Source organism: Microcebus murinus, chromosome 6, assembly GCF_040939455.1.
Source record: "Microcebus murinus isolate Inina chromosome 6, M.murinus_Inina_mat1.0, whole genome shotgun sequence".
Lineage (NCBI taxonomy): Eukaryota > Metazoa > Chordata > Mammalia > Primates > Cheirogaleidae > Microcebus > Microcebus murinus.
Genome location: NC_134109.1, coordinates 24,864,699 through 24,888,454, shown reverse-complemented (window position 1 = coordinate 24,888,454; position 23,756 = coordinate 24,864,699). Strand labels below are relative to the sequence as shown.

The 23,756-nt window shown below is 39.9% G+C and overlaps 2 protein-coding genes across 4 annotated transcripts in view; one reads left to right on the top strand and one right to left on the bottom strand.

Moving 5' to 3' along the window:
- SAMD15 (sterile alpha motif domain containing 15) overlaps positions 1-5,917 on the top strand; it is a 58,347-nt gene extending 52,430 nt beyond the window's left edge. The window contains exon 3 of the mRNA XM_012742977.3: positions 5,662-5,917. Within this exon, the coding sequence (XP_012598431.2) occupies positions 5,662-5,760 (99 nt within the window). The 3' untranslated portion in view covers positions 5,761-5,917. The remainder of the gene's footprint in view (positions 1-5,661) is intronic.
- VIPAS39 (VPS33B interacting protein, apical-basolateral polarity regulator, spe-39 homolog) overlaps positions 1-23,756 on the bottom strand; it is a 34,672-nt gene that overhangs the window by 6,649 nt on the left and 4,267 nt on the right. For 2 of the 3 annotated variants that reach the window (XM_012742989.3, XM_076003834.1), the window contains exons 4-16: positions 21,101-21,250; positions 19,208-19,246; positions 18,780-18,844; positions 16,881-16,937; positions 13,156-13,248; positions 12,805-12,838; positions 12,236-12,338; positions 10,782-10,809; positions 7,246-7,319; positions 4,463-4,538; positions 3,697-3,831; positions 3,034-3,075; positions 2,604-2,693 (exon numbers count right to left, since the gene is read on the bottom strand). In XM_012742989.3, the coding sequence (XP_012598443.1) occupies positions 2,604-2,693; positions 3,034-3,075; positions 3,697-3,831; positions 4,463-4,538; positions 7,246-7,319; positions 10,782-10,809; positions 12,236-12,338; positions 12,805-12,838; positions 13,156-13,248; positions 16,881-16,937; positions 18,780-18,844; positions 19,208-19,246; positions 21,101-21,250 (986 nt within the window). The remainder of the gene's footprint in view (positions 1-2,603; positions 2,694-3,033; positions 3,076-3,696; positions 3,832-4,462; positions 4,539-7,245; positions 7,320-10,781; positions 10,810-12,235; positions 12,339-12,804; positions 12,839-13,155; positions 13,249-16,880; positions 16,938-18,779; positions 18,845-19,207; positions 19,247-21,100; positions 21,251-23,756) is intronic. The other variant, XM_012743012.3, reaches the window with a different exon arrangement.

Sequence of the window (23,756 nt, the reverse complement as noted above, 5' to 3'; positions counted from 1 at the left end):
AAATGAGTTATGCTAAATGAGTAGATTTTAGCTGCTTTTGCCACATTAAAAATATAGATAAATGATGGATTTGTTAATTTGCTTCACTATAGTAATCATTTTACTATCTATATGTATCTCACAACATTGTGTTGTATACCTTAAATACATGTAATAAAATTCATTTATTTATATATATTTTTGAGACAGAGTCTCACTCTGCCCCCTCCTCCCCTCACCTGCCCAGCTAGTGCAGTAGCTCATCATAGCTCACTGCAAGCTCAAACTCCTGGGCTCAAGTGATCCTCCTGCCTCAGGCTTCTGAATAGCTGGAGACTACAGGTATATACCACCATGCCCGGCTAATTTTTTTCTATTTTTGGCAGAAACAGGGTCTCATTCTTGCTCAGGCTAGTCTCAAACTCCTGACCTCAAGTGACCCTCCCACCTCAGCCTCCTAATAAAATTTATTTTTTAAAAAAGACAAAAGATAACAAGTGTTTGTGAGCAAAGGGAACCCTTGGACACTGTTGGTAGGAATGTAAATTGATGTAACCATTATGGAAAACAGTATGGAAGTTCCTCAAAAAATTTAAACAGAACTAACATGTGACCCAGCAATTCTGCATATATACCCAAAGGAAATGAAATCACCATTTCATAAAGATATCTGCACTCTCATGTTCCCTGCAGCATTATTCATAATAGCCAAGATATGGAAACAATCTAAGTGTCCACTGAAGGATGAATGGATAAAGAAATTGTGGCATATATATACACAACGGAATATTATTCAGCCATAAAAAAGAAGGAAATTCTATCATTTGTGACAACATGAATGAATCTGGAGGACACTGTACTAAGTGATACGAGCCAGACACAGAAAGAAAAACACTGTATGATCTCACTTATATGTGGGATCTAAAAAGTAATTGAATGCATAGAAACGGAAATAGTTTCCAGGACAGGATGAACGTAGGTCAAAGAGTACAAAGTTGCAGTTGTGTAGAATGAGTAAATCTAGAGATCTAATGTACAGCATGAGGACTTTAGCTAATAATATTATACTATATCACACCTGTAATCCTAGCATTCTGGGAGGCTGAGGTGGGAGGATCACTCAAGGTCAGGAGTTCGAGACCAGCCTGAGCAAGAGCGAGACCCTGTCTCTACTCAAAATAGAAAAAAATTAATTGGCCAACTAAAAATATATAGAAAAAATTAGCCGGGCATGGTGGTGCATGCCTGTAGTCACAGCTATTTGGGAGGCTGAGGCAGAAGGATCAGTTGAGTCCAGGAGTTAGAGGTTGCTGTGAGCTAGGCTAACGCCATGGCACTCTACACTGGGCAACAGAGTGAGACTCTGTCTCAAAAAAAAAAAAAATTGTACTATATACTGGAAAATTTGAAAAATGGGTAACTGTGATATGATGGATGCTAATTGGCTGGACTATAGCAATCATTTCACTAAGTATATGTATAGCATAATATCATGCTATAAACCTTAAATATATATAATAAAAATTAAATTTAAAAAAAATGTAAACCAAATCCTAGCACTCTGGGAGGCTGAGGCAGGAGGATTGCTAGAGGTCAGGAGTTCGAAACCAGCCTGAGCAAGAGTGAGACCCCGTCTCTACTATAAATAGAAAGAAATTAACTGGCCAACTAACACATATAGAAAAAATTAGCCGAGCATGGTGGTGCATGCCTGTAGTCCCACCTACTCGGGAGGCTGAGGCAGTAGGATTGCTTGAGTCCAGGAGTTTCAGGTTGCTGTGAGCAAGGCTGACGCCATGGCACTCACTCTAGCCTGGACAACGAAGCGAGACTCTGTCCCAAAAAAAAAAAAATGTAAACCAGTAGAGACATGACGACTAAATTCAATGCAAGGCCCTCGATTGGATCCTGATAGGAAATAAATATTTAAAAACTCAAAAGAGCTACAAAAAAACTGATTTAAATATAGAGATATATCTGATAATATTATTGTATTAGTGTTAAGTTTCTTGAGAATAATAATAAAATTGTGCTTATGATGGACGTAAATGCTTAAGTATTTAAGGAAGAAGTGTTGTGATGTCTGTAACTTACTTTCAAATGGTTCAGAAAAAAAAATGCACGTGTATATTAAAAGAGCAAGCCAATATTAGTGAAGTGGGTAAAGACTATTAGTGTTCATTATACGTCTTTTTTTTTTTTTTTAGAGACAGAGTCTCTTTCTGTTGCCCAGAGTGCAGTGGCATGATCATAACTAACTATAACCTCCAACTCCTGGGCTCAAGAGATCCTCCCGCCTCAGCTTCCCAAATAGCTGGGATTACATATGTGTGCCACCATGCCTGGCTAGTTTCTTTGTTTTTTGTAGAGACAGGGTCTCACTATGTTGCCCAGGCTGGTCTCGAACACTTGACCTAGGTGATACTACTGCCTTGGCCTCCCAAAATGCTGGGATTACAGGCATGAGCCACTGTACTCACTCTCCATTATACTAGTCTTTCAACTTTTCTTTAGCTTTGAAATTTGGGAAAATAGAAAATGTAAATCATTAATTAGAATTTATAACATGATATGATGATGCTTCTTTCTCCCAAGACCTCAACAGCATAAAACAGGGCACCCACCTTTGTGGTGAAGAGGGCATCTACATCATGCCAGGCTCGAAGCTTGGCACGAGCAGCCAGGGCTGTCAGTACATACTGTTTGTCTGGGATCTAGAAAGCAGAGACCAAGAGAAATTAAGGGGAAGTGGAAATGCGTCAACTGAGGTACTTGAGAATTTTAGAAAAGATGGGCATAAATATTTCCTGGGATAGATTCTGCCTTTTAAGAAATCAATAAATTTCTCAGGTCATCAAGAACCCCTTAATTCCTAAGCCCCAGCACTGCTACAGTCCATGCATTTAAAGTCTTCTCTCACTTCCCACAAACTTGCTTCTTTCTACCTTTAACCTTGAATGTCAAAGGACTACTGTACAGGGTTACAAAGCAACATCCACTCAATATAGTTACCTTGATACCACTTTTACAAAACACTAACCAATTTATATCTACCTTAAATGTCTTCTTCAGGTTGATGGGACTGCTGAATGTCCCCTAGGATGAAAGTGGAGAAGGAACTTTAGTGATACTGACTTTCCCATATACCACCCAATCTCCTATTTCTTTTCAATAACACAGACCTTCTACATCTCACTCTGTAATCATTTAAACACTGAAATTAATTTATAAGAAAAGCTCCCTGGAAAATAATCAAGTGTCACAAGCTAGGTTATCAGGAATTGGATTAATAAGTATGGTGCTTTCCCCAATTTTCTGCTAATCCAAATAGGGGAAAATGTCCACCTGTGATCATTAAAGCCAAACTTCTTCAAAAAAAATTTTTAAAGTGTCCACAACTACCTAACATGCTGCTGTTCTTCTCTACAACATACCAATCCATTTGAAATTATGGAGCTCAGAACAGACTGTGAGGGGAACCAGCACCAGGGACAGACGTGCTATGCTAGCATGCCAGCTCACTTGAAGCCACACAGACCCATACCAACCTCTTTTCCCCTCTTGGCTCACCCTTGCTGAGGTGAAAAGCTTCCAGGTGGATTTCTGAGAATTACATGTGCCCATTATTAATAGAATACATCATAATACTGGATTTGAACTATGTTCCTCTTGTGCAATGACAGCCTGTGGGGTCTGTCTTTCATATTTTGCCTGTACCTCAGCCTCCGTGTAGTGATAGAAGCAGGAGTAGAAAAGCGTCGTCACCAGTGGCATGTTGAGGATTGAAGCTTTGCGTGGGTGCTTTCGGAAGATCTCAGTCTGTCCTGCTGATTCTAGATGTCGATCATTTGCCTGTGGTAGAGTGAGCCAAGCAAAAAAAAAAAAAATATATATATATATATAATAATGTCCATGGAGTAGAGGTAGGAAAAAAAAAAACTTTAATACTACAGTAAATGTATTTCCCACACTAGGAATGACGCAAAGAGGAGAAAAAGGGAAAAAATTGCATAGGATACCCCAAGGGAGTTTAAAATCCATAAAATGATCACAAATCTAAGTTAAGTAAGCTGGAGAAAGACTGGAGAAGCAGTGGCATAGGAGATTTGGGATAAAGAAGAAACATTAATACTTCCAGGTTAACAGCAAGTAAGAAAAAGAATGCTCAAGAACAGAAGTCCCCTTTTTGGCACCAGGGACCGGTTACATGGAAGACAATTTTATCATGAACAGGGGTTGGGGGTGCGGGGCATTGGGGGATAGGAGGCACCCTATTTTCCTAACAGGCCACAGCCCAGGGGTTGAGGACCACAGCCCAAGAATAATGGAGGAAGGGGGTTATTGTGTAGAGTGAGAAAATGAAGGGCTTTTAAAGACTGTAACAGGAAATGACATAAATGTCCAAGGCATACAGTTCTCCTAGATGCTGAATGGCACTGAGCCTGAGCACTGGAGCAGAAAATGCAGAGATGAGGAGTCTAACCTCAATAATGATCTGACGTTCCAGGAGCGTGTAATGGTCTTGTATGTGTGCAGAATCTTCTGCTGAAAATGGTAAACTGGTAGAGGGCCAGAAGGTTAGTACCTTTCTCTACTCAAAAAAGGAAACAGACCTAACTTAACCAAATCACTACTGTAAGGATAAGAGGCGCATGGTGCCTCACAAGTCTGATCTCAATTTACTTCTAGAGTATCACTTAAAGGCAGAGAAGGAGAGAAGAAAATAGAGGAAGCCTTTGGCTTAGATTTTATACTTAAGGTTTTCCAATTCAAGAGAGAACCTGGAAGTCTACAAAATACATATAGCCATTAATGATTATGGTGAGGAATGAATTAGAATCTTCTCACTTTGGGAGATGGAATGTTTGGTGAATGGGTCACAAAGCTAGTGAGTGAGCCTAGCCAACTGCCCATCATCCATATCCTAGTAAAGTTTTGTGGTTTGTATTGTTGCTGAACTCAACTTAAGGACACTTAAATTTGTTAGCCATTTTTTTTATTGTTGAGTAATAAAGGCAAATTAAATTACATGGCATGGTGATACTTTTATAGATTGGTAAAGATCTCTAAAAATGTCCCCATCTTCAACACCATATTACGTTTTTACTAATGAAGATGTTGAGGGACAGTGTCTTTGCCTAAAAGTCATATGGTAAGTCAATGGGTAAGGCCAGGATTTTTTTTTTTTTTTAAAGACAGGGTCTTGCTTTGCTACCCAGGCTGGAGTAAAGTGGTATAATGATGGCTCACAGCAACCCCAAACTCCTAGGCTCAAGCAGTCCTTCTGCCTCAGACTCCCAAGTGGCTAGGAATATGTGTATGCCACCACACTTGGCTAATTTTTTTTGTTTTTTGTAGAGACAGCATCTTGCTATGTTCCCCGGGCTGTTCTCAAACTCTTGGCCTCAAAAAATTCTCCCACATCAGCCTCCTAAAGTGCCAGGATTACATGCGTGAGCCATGGCATCCAGCTTAGATGCCAGGTTTTAAACTCCCAATTCACAGATCTACCCTTTAGAAAGTGCTGCCTTATTCCCCTACTACTTTCACTCCAGGAAGAACTATAAAATTCAATTACACTATCACAGATAAATTTGAGTCACAGTGAATTTTCAGAAAGATAAAAGGAGCAACAGGTTCTAGTTAATTCACTATTCTAACCTTTCTCTTTGTTTTCCACAGGCCACAAAACATAGCTCAGTATTTGGTAACATTAAAATTAAGGATTTCACAGATATAAACAAATTTCTGAACATGAAGTCTAGAAATCATGTCACATGAAGAATGGCTGAAACAAGTATGAACATTGAACCTGGAGAAGCAAGAACTACTGGGTAGGCTGTGCCGTGTACCTGTCTTGAAGGATACTTCCTCATGCTGAAGCACTTTCCGATAATGAAGGCTGTCCAATAATAAAATGAGCTACTTTCAAGAGCAATGAGCACTCAATCACAGGAATAATAATATGTAGGGCTGTTTTTTCTTTTTTTAAAGAAAACAACAAGGTCTCACTATATTGCTAGGCTGGATTGAAGTGGCTATTTATAGGTGTGATCACAGCAGACTACAGACTTGAACTCCTGGACTCAAGGAATCCTCCCATCTCAGCCTCTCAAGTAGCTGGGACTACAGGGGCATGCCACCAAATGAAGGGCTGGTTTTCACAAGGATTTAAATTGGAGGAAAGCCTGCACTGGATTGGTCATTCTTGGACTTTAACATGTCAAGGATTAGTAACATTAAAAATACATAAGGGGCCGGGCGCGGTGGCTCACGCCTGTAATCCTAGCTCTTGGGAGGCCGAGGCGGGCGGATTGCTCAAGGTCAGGAGTTCAAAACCAGCCTGAGCAAGAGCAAGACCCCGTCTCTACTATAAATAGAAAGAAATTAATTGGCCAACTGATATATATATAAAAAATTAGCCGGGCATGGTGGCACATGCCTGTAGTCCCAGCTACTCGGGAGGCTGAGGCAGAAGGATCACTCGAGCCCAGGAGTTTGAGGTTGCTGTGAGCTAGGCTGACGCCACGGCACTCACTCTAGCCTGGACAACAAAGTGAGACTCTGTCTCAAAAAAAATAAATAAATAAAATAAAAATACATAAGGGGCCAGACATGGTGGATCACGCCTATAGTCCTAGCACTTTGGGAGGCCAAGGCGGGAGAATCTCTTTTGAGGCCAGGAGTTTGAGACCAGGGTGAAAAACATAGTGAGAATCCATCTCTACAAAATATATATTAAAAAAATTTGCCTATGTGGTGGCACCCACCTGTAGAGGCAGGAGGATCACTTGAGCCCAGGAGTTTGAGGTTGCAGTAAGCTATGATGACGCCACTACACTCTAGCCTGGGCAACAGAGCAAGACCCTGTCTCAAAAAAATAAACAAACAAAACCACACATAAGGCCCATAAAGTGTTGCCAACTTTTATTACATAAAGTCATTTAAAAAATTACAACCATTTTACTACTACAAAAGAGGGGAGTGGTGGGGACAAAATCCTAGAAGGACAGTCTTTCAAACTGAATAAATTTAACTTTAGAAACTATCTATATTGTCTTTATTTTTCTCAGTTTATCACCAGTCAGAAAAACTCTGTTGAGGACTAGTGTTTGGGAACCACAGAATGAAATGACCTTTAATGATGCTTATATGAGTCATTGTTACCCTTACCCTTCCTAGCTATCCATTCCACCCTCTTTTATTTTCTTCATTTCTTTTGTATGAAGATATTTATAGTTAAAACCATTTCTCCACCATACTTACCCAATGCAGGTCTTAAGGAATTCCTTTCGTTTCTCCGGGTCCTGAATATTCAAATGCTCTCGATAATGGGATAGCTACAAAAAACAGAGAAAGACTCTGAGCTATTTTGTCTCCATAGAAGAGGAAGGTAGCTGAATAAGTGAACTTTTCATGCTTAAAAAAACCCCTCAAATTCTTCATTCTCAGAGATTCCTTCTGAGTGTTGATGGTTGAGTGTATTGCAGGGTGGGAAGGAACAAAGAGTGATCCAAAATCATTAGTAGGTTTATCTATCTATTTATTTATTAGAGGAAAGGTCTCACTCTGTTGCCCAGGCTGGAGTGCAGTAGCACAATCATAGCTCACTGTAACCTCGAACTCCTGGACTCAAATGATCCTCCTGTCTCAGTCTCCTGAGTAGCTAGGACTACAGGTATGCGCCACCATGCTCGGCTCATTTTTTTATTTTTAGGTAAAGACGGGACCTCACTATATTGTCCAGGCTGGTCTCAAACTCCTGGCTTCAAGCAATCCTCCTGCCTCAGCCTCCCAAAGTGCTGAAATTACGGGCAGAAGCCACTGTGCCCAGGCCATTAGTAGGTTTATCTGTAACTGTACTATCCAATATGGTAGCCACTAGCCACATTTGGTAACTTAATTAAATTAAAATTTCAAGTCTTTAGTTTCACTAGCCACTTTTTATTATTATTATTTGTTTCTTCTTTTAAAGAGATGGGGTCTTGCTCTGTTACATGATCAATGGTAGATATCTTGCACTGTTACACAATCAGTGGTAGTGTGATGACATAAATATCAGTGATATGAATAGGGCATGTCTTCACTGTTTTTTTTTTTTTAATTTTAATACTTTTTTTTCTTATTTTTTCTGCCCAGGCTTAATGCAATACTAGTAGTGTCATTCACTGTTTATAGCTAAATATTTACATTAAGGTAACATAGGTTCTACATGTAGCTCTGAAAAAAAAACCTCACATGTGCTTTCTATTTTGAAAGTCTTAAAACAATAAACCACTGAAGTATAAATATTTACTTGTTATTACAAGAGTTAAATGATACAATAATGAGTTATTGTTGTGAAAGTTGTGGTTTTTAAATACAATTATTATTATTGTTGTTATTTTTAGAGACAGGGTCCTGCCTTGTCACCCAGGCTACGGTGCAGTGGCCTGATCATAGCTCACTGCAGCCTCAAACTCCTGAGCTCCAGTGATCTTCCTGCCTCAGCCTCCTGAGGAGCTGTGACTACAGGCCCGCACCACCATGTCCAGCCAATTTTTCATTTTTTTGGTAGAGACAGGATCTTACTATGTTGCCCAGACTCAGGTCAACTCCTGTCCTCAGGTAATTCTCCTGCCTTGGCCTCCAAAAGTGCTGGGATTATAGGCAAGAGATACCACACCCAACCCTTTATATAATTATTAAAAACTTTCCAAAAAGAAACAGATTGACACTTAATATGAATATTAAGAGAATAAAATGGCTTTAGGATGAACTTATATCTGTTTAGTGCCAACAGATGTATATAGAAATATAAATGATAATATAAGACAGTCACAGAAATTACATTATATCATCTAATCTTTGTAAAATATTTGGTATAAAATAATTGGTATATAATCATTCCTAATATATATATGTAACCTTTAAGAGCTATAGTTCATTTTTGGTTATTCAATTCCATTTTAGTCTTAAGTCTTTTAAGTCCTACTTGGGAAATTTTCATATTCTATGAGAATAAAATAAAAGATTATTAGCTACTTCCACTTCCAAAGTTTACAAGGTTGAAAAACTCCATATTTATATACACCATGCATGATAAATTATCTTCAAACATAATGAGTAAGAAGAAAATAAAGTTTTAGATAAAAATGAGTTACCCAGGCCGGGCGCGGTGGCTCACGCCTGTAATCCTAGCTCTCTGGGAGGCTGAGGCGGGCGGATTGCTCAAGGTCAGGAGTTCAAAACCAGCCTGAGCAAGAGCAAGACCCCGTCTCTACTATAAATAGAAAGAAATTAATTGGCCAACTGATATATATATAAAATTAGCCGGGCATGGTGGCACATGCCTGTAGTCCCAGCTACTCGGGAGGCTGAGGCAGTAGGATCGCTTGAGCCCAGGAGTTTGAGGTTGCTGTGAGCTAGACTGACGCCACGGCACTCACTCTAGCCTGGACAACAAAGCAAGACTCTGTCTCAAAAAAAAAAAAAAAAAAAAAATGAGTTACCCAAAATACATTTATTTTCACTAATCAAATTCAAAACAACAACCTTTACAAGAATGCTGTATGAAAAAATTCCTTATGGTTTTCAAGCTATGGGGATTAAAAATATAAACAAAAAGCTTTTCAAAATGTTTTTTTTTTTTTTTTTTTTTTTGAGACAGAGTCTCACTTTGTTATCCAGGCTAGAGTGAGTGCCATGGCGTCAGCCTAGCTCACAGCAACCTCAAACTCCTGGGCTCAAGCAATTCTGCTGCCTCAGCCTCCCGAGTAGCTGGGACTACAGGCATGCACCACCATGCCCGGCTAATTTTTTCTATATATATTAGTTGGCCAATTAATTTCTTTCTGTTTTTTATAGTAGAGATGGGGTCTCGCTCTTGCTCAGGCTGGTTTCGAACTCCTGACCTTGAGCAATCCGCCCGCCTCGGCCTCCCAGAGAGCTAGGATTACAGGCGTGAGCCACCGCGCCCGGCCTCAAAATGATTTTTATAGCCAATTATTTTCAATTGATGAGAATAAATGATTTTTTCAGATTTTCCCATGCCTAGAATATTAAGTATAAGTTCCTTTTAGAAAACATGTTGCTGACATTTTCCTGAATTATATTTCACTCTGCAAAGAAGGTTAACAATATTATTAAATGTGCCAGCTGAATGTGTGCTATCAATGTCTGCTATCATCACAAATGTTCTGTACAGTGACTAAAGGAATAATCCTGTCATCGACAATGCTGAAAAATTCTTATTCCTGCACTATGTGAAATTTTTAAAAATAGATCACTAAAGTTTTAATAATACAATTAAGCTTTTGGTAAAATTTCAGATTTATTCTTGTATTCTAGAAGTTGATTCTATGATTATGAAAATCTGCCAAAAATCAATTTTAATACTTGGTTATTGAACTCTCAGCCAAAATGTGTAATAGATGTACCACCAACCTGACCTATCTTCCTTCTTGACCTATATCTGGTTTTTTACCTGCTTAGCTTTCAATATTTCCTTTAGTTGGAAGCCAAAACCCAAAAGCTCCTATAAACCAGGACTTGAAAATAACTAAAAAACATGTTACAAACTGATCAGGTCAGTTTTCACACATGTAGCTTTTAAAAAATTTATTTGTAAGCCCAATCAAAAGAGCATATAAAAAGAAACAATACATCTTTTGGATAAGTTTTCAGGTTTTCCAGATGCTTCCCTCTTCTGTATATGATCAATATCCAAGGAAACAGTTTCATCAGTCTCAGATCTTGGAGGCTGGGTTTTGGCTTAGATTTCTGTTAAATAGGTCCCCAACTGAAACAAAGGCCACACTTACCGCAAGCTCTTCTGTTCTATCTAGGAACCTGGGAAGAAGCAGAAGGGAGCAGGGCATTTTTATCTATTGATGTGTGGCAGTATAACCTCACGAAATAGGATGATTGCTCTAGGAGAAATAATTCAAACTCGTTTTCCTCTGTACACAAGATAAATGGTGGGTCAGATATCACTGTTCCCCTGTGCTTTCCGGCCAAATGAAAAGCAAGGACAAGACGGCATTGCAAGACACTAATAACTTTGTAATGTTAACAGGTCTGACAGGAAGGACTCAGAGACTCCACAAAACCTAATCTAGCCCACGGAAACCTTATTTTTGTTTTTTAAAGATTAAAGCACTCTTCTCTGTCAATACAATCTTCCAGAGGTCCAATCTTTTTCCTGACATTGAAGAAAAAACATAAGATACATAACTTTCAATCGAAGAGTGGGAAATAGTCCCCACCAGTTGAAATGAGATAAGGAAGGAAAACGTGATAGAGGACCGCCCCCAGGCCCCTCTAACTCCAGCAGATGTGCCTACCTCTCACCTATCAGAATCCTGCCTAGACTCACAGACCCAACTCAAATCCTAATCACTTCCATGAGGCTTTCCTCAGGTATACTGACTGAAAATTAATTTTATTTTACTTTATTTTTTTTTGAGACAGAGTCTCACTCTGTTGCTTGGCCTAGAGTGCTGTGCAGTCAGCCTAGCTCACAACAACCTCGAACTCCTGGGATCAAGCGATCCTCCTGCCTCAGCCTCCTGAGTAACTGGGACTACAGGCATATGCCACCATGCCCGGCTAATTTTTTCTATATTAGTTGGCCAATTAATTTCTTTCTATTTATAGTAGAGACAGGGTCTTGTTCTTGCTCAGGCTGGTCTTGAACTCATGACCTCGAACAATCCTCCTGCCTCGGCCTCCCAGAGTGCTAGGATTACAGGCGTGAGCCACTGTGCTCAGCCTGAAAATTAAATTTTTTTCTCCTCTTCCACTTTATTTCTCACTGGTATCACTTGGGAGAAAGTAAAAAAGGTACTTTTTTTTAGATCTTTTATAAGAAAATGCCTAACAAATTGACTAATACCATAGACTAGGCATTATGGTAAGTGCTAATAATGCCCTCTTTCTATCCTTATAATGATCCTGTGGGGTAGGTATCATCATCTCCATTTTACAGATGTGGGAACTGATGAAGAGGTTTGGTAACTTGCTCAAGGTCACTCCATGAACTAAGTGGTAAAGCCAGTCAGTATGCAACCCAAGTGTATTTGACTCTAGAGCCTGGTTCTTAACTACCCTGCTATACTGTCACCTTGTGATAGGTTGTGATGTATTGTTAGTTATCTCAACATCTTGTCTTGTAAGTGCTCCCAGTAAAAGGACAAGTGTCTTTTATCCCTTTGTATTCCCTAGGATGCTTTGAAGAAAGCACTTAAACTTGATAGACCAGACAATCAGTTCTTACCTGAAGAGGTCTAAAAGCAGCTTTTGATCCCCTATTTCCTTAAGGAAGTGAATAAGATGTCTCAGGGCAACCTGTCGCACCTCCAGCTCTCGGAAGAGGATCTCTGGCAGGCAGGAATTAGGTTGAGAAAGAATGAAGCCTATCAGTCAAGTGTGAAATTGGTCTTCCTTCTTACACATTGCAAACATTCTCTCATCAAAGTCTAGCAGAATCTAAGAATGGTTTGCCCCTATGTTTCAATCCACCATCAACACACTCTATGGTCCAGGGTAACTCACAGCCACCAAGTCAGCTTTTTAGTTCTCACCAAAACAGTAGGCACTTAGCATGGACTCTGAATTTCTCAAACCAACAAAGTCATCTGTCTGTCCAATAAATAGAGGGGACTTTGTAGTTATTATAATCATTACCCTAAATGATGTGGTACTACTGTGAAGTCTCAGGCCACCCCAGCTCTCTCTGAAATAGACTTGATGCTGGTGAATTCTGGTATGAAAGCCACGTGCCATTCTCCCCTCACCTGTGGCAGACACCTTGCTGACTGAAGATTTCCCTCAAACCATGCTCACCTTTGCACAGTGTCCTCTTCAGGAAAATTAGAACCTACAGGAAAAGAGAACAAAGAATGTGCAACCTTTTGAACACAAAGCCCTGCCCTAAGTGCCTGATGTCTAGGAAGGAGGCCAGCAACTCATCAGGAATCTTTACAGATACAGACAAGATCTCTCCCTGTGATAAAAGGAGAGAGAACAAACATCTGGAACTAAGCTATGTCTTAGGAGTCCACATGCTTGTGCTCATACTGGCTTAGAGACACTTCCCTCTGAGAGAGACTGCTCTCACGTCTCTCCTCCCTCAGATTGGATTTTCAGAAACTAATGAAAACAACAATTACACAAACAACAAAACCTGTAACTCACTGCAGTAATGACGTTTCCATCATGCATGCTTACTGCCTCTTCTAGGAGTTGTAGTTTGTCTTGTAAGGAGCGGAATCTTTCTAATGAGCAGACCTGGCAGAATAACAACAGAGTTAGTATGTGAGAAAGAAGATAATTTTCTATATTCTTTTGTCACTGGTTACTGAAGAATGGGCAAGAATGAAGGAAAATGTCCCCAAGGAGAGTCTCTGTATTTTTACAATATGGTCCCCAATACTCTATGAGACAGTAGGTTCCTACCACACTCTATTTCAGCCTGATGCCTTACAAGATGCTAATGTCCTGAAGTTTTGACAAAGTCAACAGAGAGATCATGTGTTCTTTTTTTAGGTATAATTTACATATAGTAAATCTACCCTATTAAAGTGCATAGTTCAGTGAGTGTTTTGTTCTTTGAGACAGGGTCTCACTCTGTTGCACAGGCTGGAGTGCAGTGGCATGATCACAGCTCACTGTAACCTCTAACTCTTAGGTTTGAGTGATCCTCTTGCCTCAACCTCTTGAGTAACTAGGACTATCGGCACACACCACCATACCTGGCTAATTTTTTAAATTTTTTGTAGAGACAGGGTCTTGCTATGCTGCCCAGGGTTGTCTCAAACTCCTGATCTCAAGCAATCTCCCTGCCCAAGCCTCCCAAAAGGCTAGGATTACAGGCATGAGCCACCACGCCCAGTCTAGTTCAGTGAGTTTTGACAAGTATATACATCCATGTAACTACTACCACAACAAAGACACAGAATATTTCAATCACCACCAAATTAATGCCCTGTCTACTGTGACATTAATATCCTCCCTCCATCACCATTTCTTAGCAACCACTCATCTGTTTTCAAACACTATAATTTTGCCTTTTCTATAATTTTATAAAAATCAAGTCATTCAATATGTACTCTTCTGTAACTGGTTTCTTTTACTCAACATCATGTTTCTGAGATGAAATTATATGTTGCAATGACTATTAATTTGTTCCTATTTATTGCCAAGTTGTTTTCAATTTTATGGATATACTGCACTTTATCTCCTTACCTGCTGATGGACACTGGGTGGTTTTTACTTTTGGGGCTTTTATGAATAAACTTGCTATGAACATCTGTATATGACTCTTTATATGGACATATGTTTTAATTCATCTTGGATTATAAATATCTAGGAGCAAAATTGCTGGGTTACACAATAAGTATATGTTTAACTTTATAAGAAACTGCCAGACTATGGTCTAAAGTAATTTATGCATTTTATATTCCCACCAGCAGTGAATGAGAGTCCATTTCCTCCACATCCTTCCAACACTTGGTATGATCAGTCTTTTTAAAATTCAGCCATTCCAGTGTATATATACTATATACATTTTCTTTTTTTTGAGACAGAGTCTCACTCTATTGCCCAGGCTAGAGTGCCATGGCGTCAGCCTAGCTCACAGCAACCTCAAACTTCTGGGCTCAAGCAATCCTTCTGCCTCAGCCTCCGGAGTAGCTGGGACTACAGGCATGTGCCACCATGCCTAGCTAATTTTTTCTGTATGTTTTTAGTTGGCCAATGAATTCTATTTTTAGTAGAGACGGGGTCTTGCTCTTGCTCAGGCTGGTTTCAAACTTCTGACTTTGAGCAATCCACCCGCCTCAGCGGCACATTTTCTTGATAACTACGCTAGGCACATTTTCTTGATACCTATAATGTTAAGTATCTTTTCAAGTGCTTACTACCCATTCATATATACTTTTGTGATATGTCTGGTCAAATGTTATGCCAGATTTTATTAGATTATCTATCTTCTTATCGCTGACCTATAAGAGTTCTATATATTTTCTGTATAAAAGCGCTTTATAATATATGTGTTTTGGCTGGGTGAGGTGGCTCACGCCTGTAATCCTAGCACTCTGGAAGGCCGAGGCGGGCGGATTGCTCAAGGTCAGGAGTTCGAAACCAGCCTGAGCAAGAGCGAGACCCCGTCTCTACTATAAATAGAAACAAATTAATTGGCCAACTAATATATATAGAAAATATTAGGTGGGCATGGTGGCTCATGCCTGTAGTCCCAGCTACTCGAGAGGCTGAGGCAGTAGGATTGCTTGAGCCCAGGAGTTTGAGGTTGCTGTGAGCTAGGCTGATGCCACGGCACTCACTCTAGCCTGGGCAACAAAGCGAGACTCTGTCTCAAAAAAAAAATATATGTGTGTGTGTGTGTGTTTTACAACTGTCTTCTCCAAGCTATGGTGGTACTCTCATGGTTTTAACAGTGCTTTTAAAGAATAAAAGTTTTTAATTTTGATGAAGTCCATTTCATCAATTTTTTCTTTTAAATTTCATGCTTTTTGTCTCCTAGGTAATAAATCTTTGCCTAAATCAAGATCACAAAGATTTCCACCTACATTTTCTTCTAGAAATTTTAGGTTTAGCACTTATTTACATTTAGGTCTATGACCCATTACTTATTATGATCATTTTCAATTCTCCCAAAATTGTTCTATACATTCAATGTAATCCAAAAAAAATATCAGCAGCTCTACTATAGACACTAAAAAGCTAATACTAAAATCTATGTGAAAATATAAAGGATCTAGAATAGCCAAAACAATTTTGGAAGAACAAAGTTAAAGGTTGAAAGCTTCAACAAACTTAAAATTGCCTGATTTCAAGATTTGCTATAAAGCTACAATAACCAAGACTATGGTATTGGCATAAGGATAGACAAAGATTTCTATCAATGAACTAGAATAGAGAGTTCAGAAATAGACCTACACATATATGGTCACTTGATTTTCAACAAAAGCACCAGATAATCCAATGGGGGAAGGATAATCTTTTCAATAAATAGTGCTGGAACAAATGGATATTCACAGGGAAAAAAAATGAACCTCAAACCTTATATCACACCACAGACAAAATTAACTTACAATGAATCATAGATATAAAAGACATAATCCTTAACACAAAAATTTTAAACACAAAATCCTAAACATTAGATAGATTACTCTCACTGGTAAATGTACTTTACCTCTTATGCATCATTCCTTGCCCACTTCCCCATCAAAGTAACACTAAACCCTGGGGAACCAGAAATTATGCAGGTGCCTGTTAGCCTCAGTGGATGTCTTTTCCTCCTTTCCTAAATGAATTGTCTTTCCCACTTCATTTAACAAATGGGAACTGAAGAGAGAAGTCAAGAAATCCTTCCTAGCTGGGCATAGTGGCTTAAACCTGTAACACTAGTGAGATAGGAGGATCACTTGAGGCCAGGAATTTGAGACCAGCCTGAGCAACATAGTGAGACCCTGTCTCTATAAAAAAAAAATAGCAAAATTAGCTGGGCATGGTGGCTCACGCCTATAATCCTAGCACTCTGGGAGGCCGAGGCAGGAGGATTGCTCAAGGTCAAGAGTTCAAGACCAGCCTGAACAAGAGTGAGACACTGTCTCTACTAAAAATAGAAAGAAACTAGCCACATAACTAAAAATATTTAGAAAAAATTAGCCAGGCATGGTGGCACATCTCTGTAGTCCCAGCTACTCGGGAGGCTGAGGCAGAAGGATTGCTTGAGCCCAGGAGTTTGAGGTTGCTATGAGCCAGGCTGATGCCACGGCACTGTAGCCCCAGCAACAGAGTGAGACTCTGTCTCAAAAAAAAAAAAAATCTTTCCTGTGAGAACAAGCTTCCCAACTTCCCAAAGAATCCCACAAGAATTCTCTCTCCAGCAGCCTTACCTTGCCCTTCCGGAGGCGTCGCACTGTATCACTGGGGCTCCAGTCATTGCTGTAATCCTGGAATATTAGCAACACATGAATCTCAGGAAGTTAAGAGATCAGAAGTGTCAGTATACCAGCTCCTCACCTCAAACTCAGTAGTCTTAGTCTCTAAGAGGGAAATATTTTGTAGGAGGAAATAGAGAAAAAAATGAAGAACTGAAACAGCCTTGTTTTGAGTTTCTAAAGGAACTATGGCAGGGACAATACATATAGAAGAAGATCAATCAAAGAGTGACGAACCAATTGACAAAATCAATAGTTTTGATTGATTAGTTGAATGAATAGTTCTGAACCCATGCCTACTGGTTCAGAATTCAACCTCTAAGTGTGACTAGAGTCACATATTAGGATCCTAATAATTAATGTCTTTGGCCAACAGAAGGAAAAAGAGCAAAAGTTAAGATATGTTCCTTTTTTGACCTTAGGATATGGTTTCTTCCTTATGAATCAATTTGTTCTTTTATATGCTTCATACGAATATAAGCTTCACCAAGCTTCCAGACTGCAGTGATGGTCACTGAGTTTCAAAATACAGCCTTGAGGCTGGGCGCTGTGGCTCACGCCTGTAATCCTAGCTCTTGGGAGGCCGAGGCGGGCGGATTGCTCAAGGTCAGGAGTTCAAAACCAGCCTGAGCAAGAGCGAGACCCCGTCTCTACTATAAATAGAAAGAAATTAATTGGCCAACTGATATATATATAAAAAATTAGCCAGGCATGGTGGCGCATGCCTATAGTCCCAGCTACTCGGGAGGCTGAGGCAGAAGGATCACTCGAGCCCAGGAGTTTGAGGTTGCTGTGAGCTAGGCTGACGCCACGGCGCTCACTCTAGCCTGGACAACAAAGCAAGACTCTGTCTCAAAAAAAAAAAAAAAAAAAAAAAAATACAGCCTTCAAAAAGCTGTATTTTGGGTATTTTGTATAATGAGTAAGTGAAGTATGGTAGGACTGAGTACTCCAGGCAAGCCCTAATGTTTAGAAACCCAGTTTTCTTATTTATAAAAGGTGGTTTAACCACTCCAGTACCAGCGTTGACTATAGTCGATAGCCACAGATGAACACGCACATTGACTTCAGCCGACAGCGTGACATGAAGGCGCACAGCCAAGCGTCAACTTTAGCTGACAGCCGTGATATGACTTTTCTAATTTTTCATTTATCAAAATAAAACTGTGAACATATATAAACATATATAACGTAATGAAAACATATGTGTATATGTTCTAATTCACATTACAAGTAAAGCTGCCTGTAAAGTAAAACAAGCTTTCAGTGCTTTTTTTTTTTTTTTTTTTTTTTTTGAGACAGAGTCTCACTTTTGTTGCCCAGGCTAGAGTGAGTGCCGTGGCGTCAGCCTAGCTCACAGCAACCTCAAACTCCTGGGCTCAAACGATCCTCCTGCCTCAGCCTCCCAAGTAGCTGGGACTACAGGCATGTGCCACCATGCCCGGCTAGTTTTTTGTATATATATTTTTAGTTGGTCAATTAATTTCTTTCTATTTTTAGTAGAGACGGGGTCTCGCTCAGGATGGTTTCGAACTCCCAACCTCGAGCAATCCGCCCGCCTCGGCCTCCCAGAGTGCTAGGATTACAGGCGTGAGCCACCGCGCCCGGCCAAGCTTTCAGTGCTTTAAAGCTTTCCTCATTGCACAAGAGCAAAATGGATTTGTCATTAATGCACAGCACAAACTATTGTGCGTACCATGAGTGCCGGCTGTGGGCAAGGTTTCGCAGCCAGTGAGCGCTGTAAGGAAGCAGTTAAAAAATATCTTCTCAAAGGGTTGAGAAAAACGAACAAGGTGATATGTCAAAGTATTTTATACTATGTCAAGTGTCACACCATCGTATGCTATAACTCACCTTATACTCCCCCTTGGGTCTTCCCAGCTCTGGAGCATAGGTTTTGGCAGGTGTGTCTGACAGAGCTGAAAAAGAACAGGCAGCTGGTTCAGAATGGCACCATTAGTCCTGTTTCTTATCATTCCTTTCCTTTCCTCTACTGCTTCCTTCTCACATACCTTTCATTTTACTTTTGGGCTCTCAGGGTATCTTTATGGCCAACAGTAGATGTCCATTCTTTGCCAAAGATAGCATCCCTAGAAGTCACCCTTGCCCCTGTAGCTAGAATGGTTTTACCTCTCCCTTTCTCAGTATTCTCTAATGATAGTAGATTCAGAAGAAAGTTTATCTAGTCATCTAATTACCACCTATTCCCATGACTCCCCAGACTGTGCCCCAGATCACTAACATATCTCACAGCAATCAAGAGAAGAGGGTCCAATGCCTACCATCAGAAAGGGACTGGAAACTTCCAGGTCTAGTTCTACCTGCAGGTAAAGAACACAAGAGGGAAGAAAGAGGTCAACAGTTCAAGTCAGAGCCATTCAGACTTGATTAAGGACACAGTGTACATATAACCTTATTTAGCAATATGAGAATTTAAGGCTTAAAAAGTTTTTATTCAACTTCAGAATTTTTTTGGGGGGGGGACAGAATCTCGCTTTGTTGTCCAGGCTAGAGTGAGTGTTGTGGCGTCAGCCTAGCTCACAGCAATCTCAAACTTCTGGGCTCAAGCAATCCTTCTGCATCAGCCTCCTGAGTAGCTGGGACTATAGGCATGCGCCACCATGCCCGGCTAATTTTTTCTATATGTATTAGTTGGCCAATTAATTTCTTTCTATTTATGGTAGAGATGGGGTCTCGCTCTTGCTCAGGCTGGTTTCGAACTCCTGACCTCACGATCCGCCCACCTCGGCCTCCCAGAGTGCTAGGATTACAGGCGTGAGCCACCGCACCCTGTCTCAACTTCAGAAATTTAAGTTGCTATTAAAAAGGGCAGGGAGAAAATTTAATCATGGTAAAATATACATAAAATTTACCATTTTAATTATTTTTAAGCGTATAATTCAGTGGCATTAAGTAAATTCACATTGTTGTACAACCATCACCACTATCCATCTATAGAACTTTTTCATTATCCAAAACTGAGACTCTATATCCATTAAACAGTAACTCTCCATTCTCTCCTCCCCCCAGAACTCGGTAAATACCTTTCTACTTTCTGTCTCTATGAATCTGACTATCCAGACCTTGGTAAACACCATTCTACTTTCTGTCTCTATGAATCTGACTAGTATAGGTATTTTATATAAATGGTGTCATACAATATTTGTCCATTTGTACCTTTATTTTATTTAGCATAATGTCTTAAAGGTTCATCCATGTTGTGGCATATATCAGAATATCATTCTTTTAAGGCTGAATAATGTATATACTGCATGTATATACCACCATTTTGTTTATCCATTCATCCATCAAGGGACATTTGGGTTGTTTCCATCTTCTGGCTATTGTGAATAATGCAATATCAACATTGGTATACAAATATCTGTTCAACTCCCTGCTTTCAATTGTTTTTGTTATATATCTACAAGTGAAACTACTGGATTATATGATAATTCTATGTTTAATTTCTTTGAAGAACTGCCCTATTATCTTCCACGGTGGCTGCATCAGCCTACATTTCCACCAGCAATGCACAAGGGGTAGGAAGGAATTTTGATTTAGGCAAATTTCTTTAGTACCTGTCACGGGGTTAATGTCAATTTTGTTCATCATGCTCTAGAAATCTAGTCCAACTACTCTGAATTTCTCTCATTTCTACCATTCCTAATATCCAGCTGCCAGATCCAATGCTAATTCTTTACCCTTCAATAATCTTTTTCTTCTAGAGTAAATGAAAATTATAGGCCAGGCACAGTGGCTCATGCCTGTAATCCCAGCACTCTGGGAGGCCAAGGCAGAAATATCACTTGAGCTCAGGAGTTCGAGACCAGTCTGAGTAAGAGCGAAACCCCATCACTACTAAAAACAGAAAAATTAGCGGGGCATGGTGACACATGCCTGTAGTCCCAGCTACTTGAGAGGGTGAGGCAGTAGGATTGCTTGGGCCCAGGAATTTGAGGTTGCAGTGAGCTAGGCTGACGCCACGGCACTCTACCTAGGGTGACAGAGTGAGACTGTGTCTCCAATAAAAAAAAAAAAAAAATAGGAATCAGAAAAAACTTTTTTAAAAAAAGAAATAAATTTTAAAAAATTAAAAATAAAAAAAGAAAATTATAGCCTCGCCATTCTTATGGAAATAGAAAGACTTCCCTATCCCTTTAACCATCACTCTTTACCTCTAAAAAAGCTGCTCAAGGAATAGGTAGAAGTAGGTTTGGGTAGTTGTGCATAGGAGGAGGAGAAGCTGTTTCGGCTCTTTAGCTGCTCACGCCCCTCATGGGTTGACCCACTATTACTAGCAGTTTCTTTGATGGACCATGAGATACCTGTGAGATAGTAAGAACTGTATTAGTAATTCTCATCCACAAAAAAATCCTTGACATCTAACATTCAACAAACGCTAAAAGCTTTTCACCAGAAGCCCTGGTCCCTTGGCCAACATGAGGTAAGAAGAAAAGATAGAATCAAATAGACTAATCAACAGAATAATAGCCAAAGGACATGAATAAATGGATCATGGAAAAGACAATTCAAATGGCTCTTAGACAGATGAAAAGATGCTCAACCCCACTCTCAATAAGAGTATTACAAATTGGTGTTCGCTTTGGCAGCACATATATACTAAAATTAGAATGATACAGAGAAGATTAGCAAAAGAGAAAAAAAAGAGCCTTACAAATTATAAGTACAATAAGAAACTGTTGGTCCCCTATAAAATGGAAAAAGATCCACAAGCTTAACAATAACCCATGTTGGCAAGACTCTGGGGAAACAGGAACCCTCCTACATTGCTATTAGGAATAAAAATTGGTACAGTGCTGTGGAGGGCAATTTGACAAAGCTATCCAATACAGATGCAAATATTCTATGACAGTAATACCACTCTAAGAACTGATCTTTCACTTACTCCCCTATGGTCAGAATATAAGCCCATTGATAGAAATATTAACAATAAAATATTGGAAACTATCTAAACTTCATCAATAGTGGACTGGTTAAGTAAATACAATGTAATATTTTGCTACTTAACAAAAAGAAAATGAGAAAGCTTTTTATACACTGATATGGAAAGATCTCCAAGCTATATAATTACATAAAAAGAGCTAAGTATATGCAACTGATTGTGTAAAAAAGGAGGTAAGAATATATATTTCTATGTGCATTTCCAAATGCAAAAGGAATATTTAGATGACACAAAGGAACCAAGTAACAGCAGTTATAAATTAGGAGGGCAGGGACTGAGAACTAAGAAGATTCCTAACTGTGGAAGGGAAACTTTTCACTGTATACATTTTTTTTTGAGACAGAGTCTCACTCTGTTGCCTGGGCTGGAGTGCCGTGGAGTCAGCCTAGTTCAAGGCAACCTCAAACTCCTGGGCTCAAGAAATTCTTCTGCCTCAGCCTCCCAAGTAGCTGGGACTACAGGAATGCACTACCATGCCCGACTAATTTCTTCTATATATTTTTAGTTGGTCAATTAATTTCTTTCTATTTTTTTGGTAGAGACAGGGGTCTCACTCTTGCTCATGCTGGTCTCGAACTCCTGACCTTCAGCAATCCGCCCACCTTGGCCTTCCAGAGTGCTAGGATTACAGGCATGAGCCACCACACCCAGCCTCACTGTATACCTTTAATACTTTTTGATTTTTAAATCACACTACATATTTTCTATCTAAAAAAAACTTCTGGCCCAGCATGGTAGCTCATGCCTATAATCCCAACACTTTGGGAGGCAGAGGTGGGAGGATCACTTGAGGCCAAGAGTTTGAGACCAGCCTGGGCAACACAGGGAGACCCTGTCTCTACAAAAAATAAATTATCCAAGCATAGTGGTATGAGCCTGTAGTCCTTAACTACTTGCCAGGCTGAGGTAGGAGGACCTCATGAGCCCAAGACTTTGAGGGTTCAGTGAGCTAAGATCATGCTGCCACTGCACTCCAGCCTGGGCAACAGAGCAAGAGCATATCTCTTAAAAAAGAAAAAAAAAAACAACTTAAAAATCATATGGACTCTTCAACTGCAAGGTGTTAATTGGTATTATATAACAGCTAGGCAGTTAAACTTTATGGCTAAAGAAGTCCGTTCTGCCAACCAGTTGTAAGTATTTAAGTTAGTAGTTCCCAAACATGACTGCACATTAGAATTACCTGCAGTACTTATTTTTTTTTTTTTGAGACAGAGTCTCGCTTTGTTGCCCAGGCTAGACTGAGTGCTGTGGCATCAGCCTAGCTCACAGCCATCTCAAACTCCTGGGCTCAAGCAATCCTTCTGCCTCAGCCTCCCAAGTAGCTGGGACTACAGGCATGTGCCACCATGCCCGGCTAATTTTTTCTATATATATTAGTTGGCCAATTAATTTCTTTCTCTTTATAGCAGAGATGGGGTCTCGCTCTTGCTCAGGCTGGTTTCGAACTCCTGACCTCACGATCCGCCCACCTCGGCCTCCCAGAGTGCTAGGATTACAGGTGTGAGCCACCGCGCCCGGCCCCTGCAGTACTTATTAAAAATTGAGACCCTCTCTACCCCCAAGAACTACTGAAAAGAATCCCTGGCATAAAGCCTAGGAATCTGTAATTTTAACAAGCACCCCAAATGAGACTGAAACAGCTAGCCAAGCATTAGCCCTAGGAGAGCAGATCTAGATAGCCATATAGAATCTACTGCTGTATTTCCCCAAGTATCTCCTCCTGGGGTTAAATTTCCAGATGTTTGCTCATCTGAAAATGGTCTTATCTCATTCCCTTTCCTGACTAGCACTGAGGAGACAAACAAGTGGAGTATCTGTTAGTGACAAGAACCCTGAATACAAATTCCCTCCTAGGGCCTCTTCTA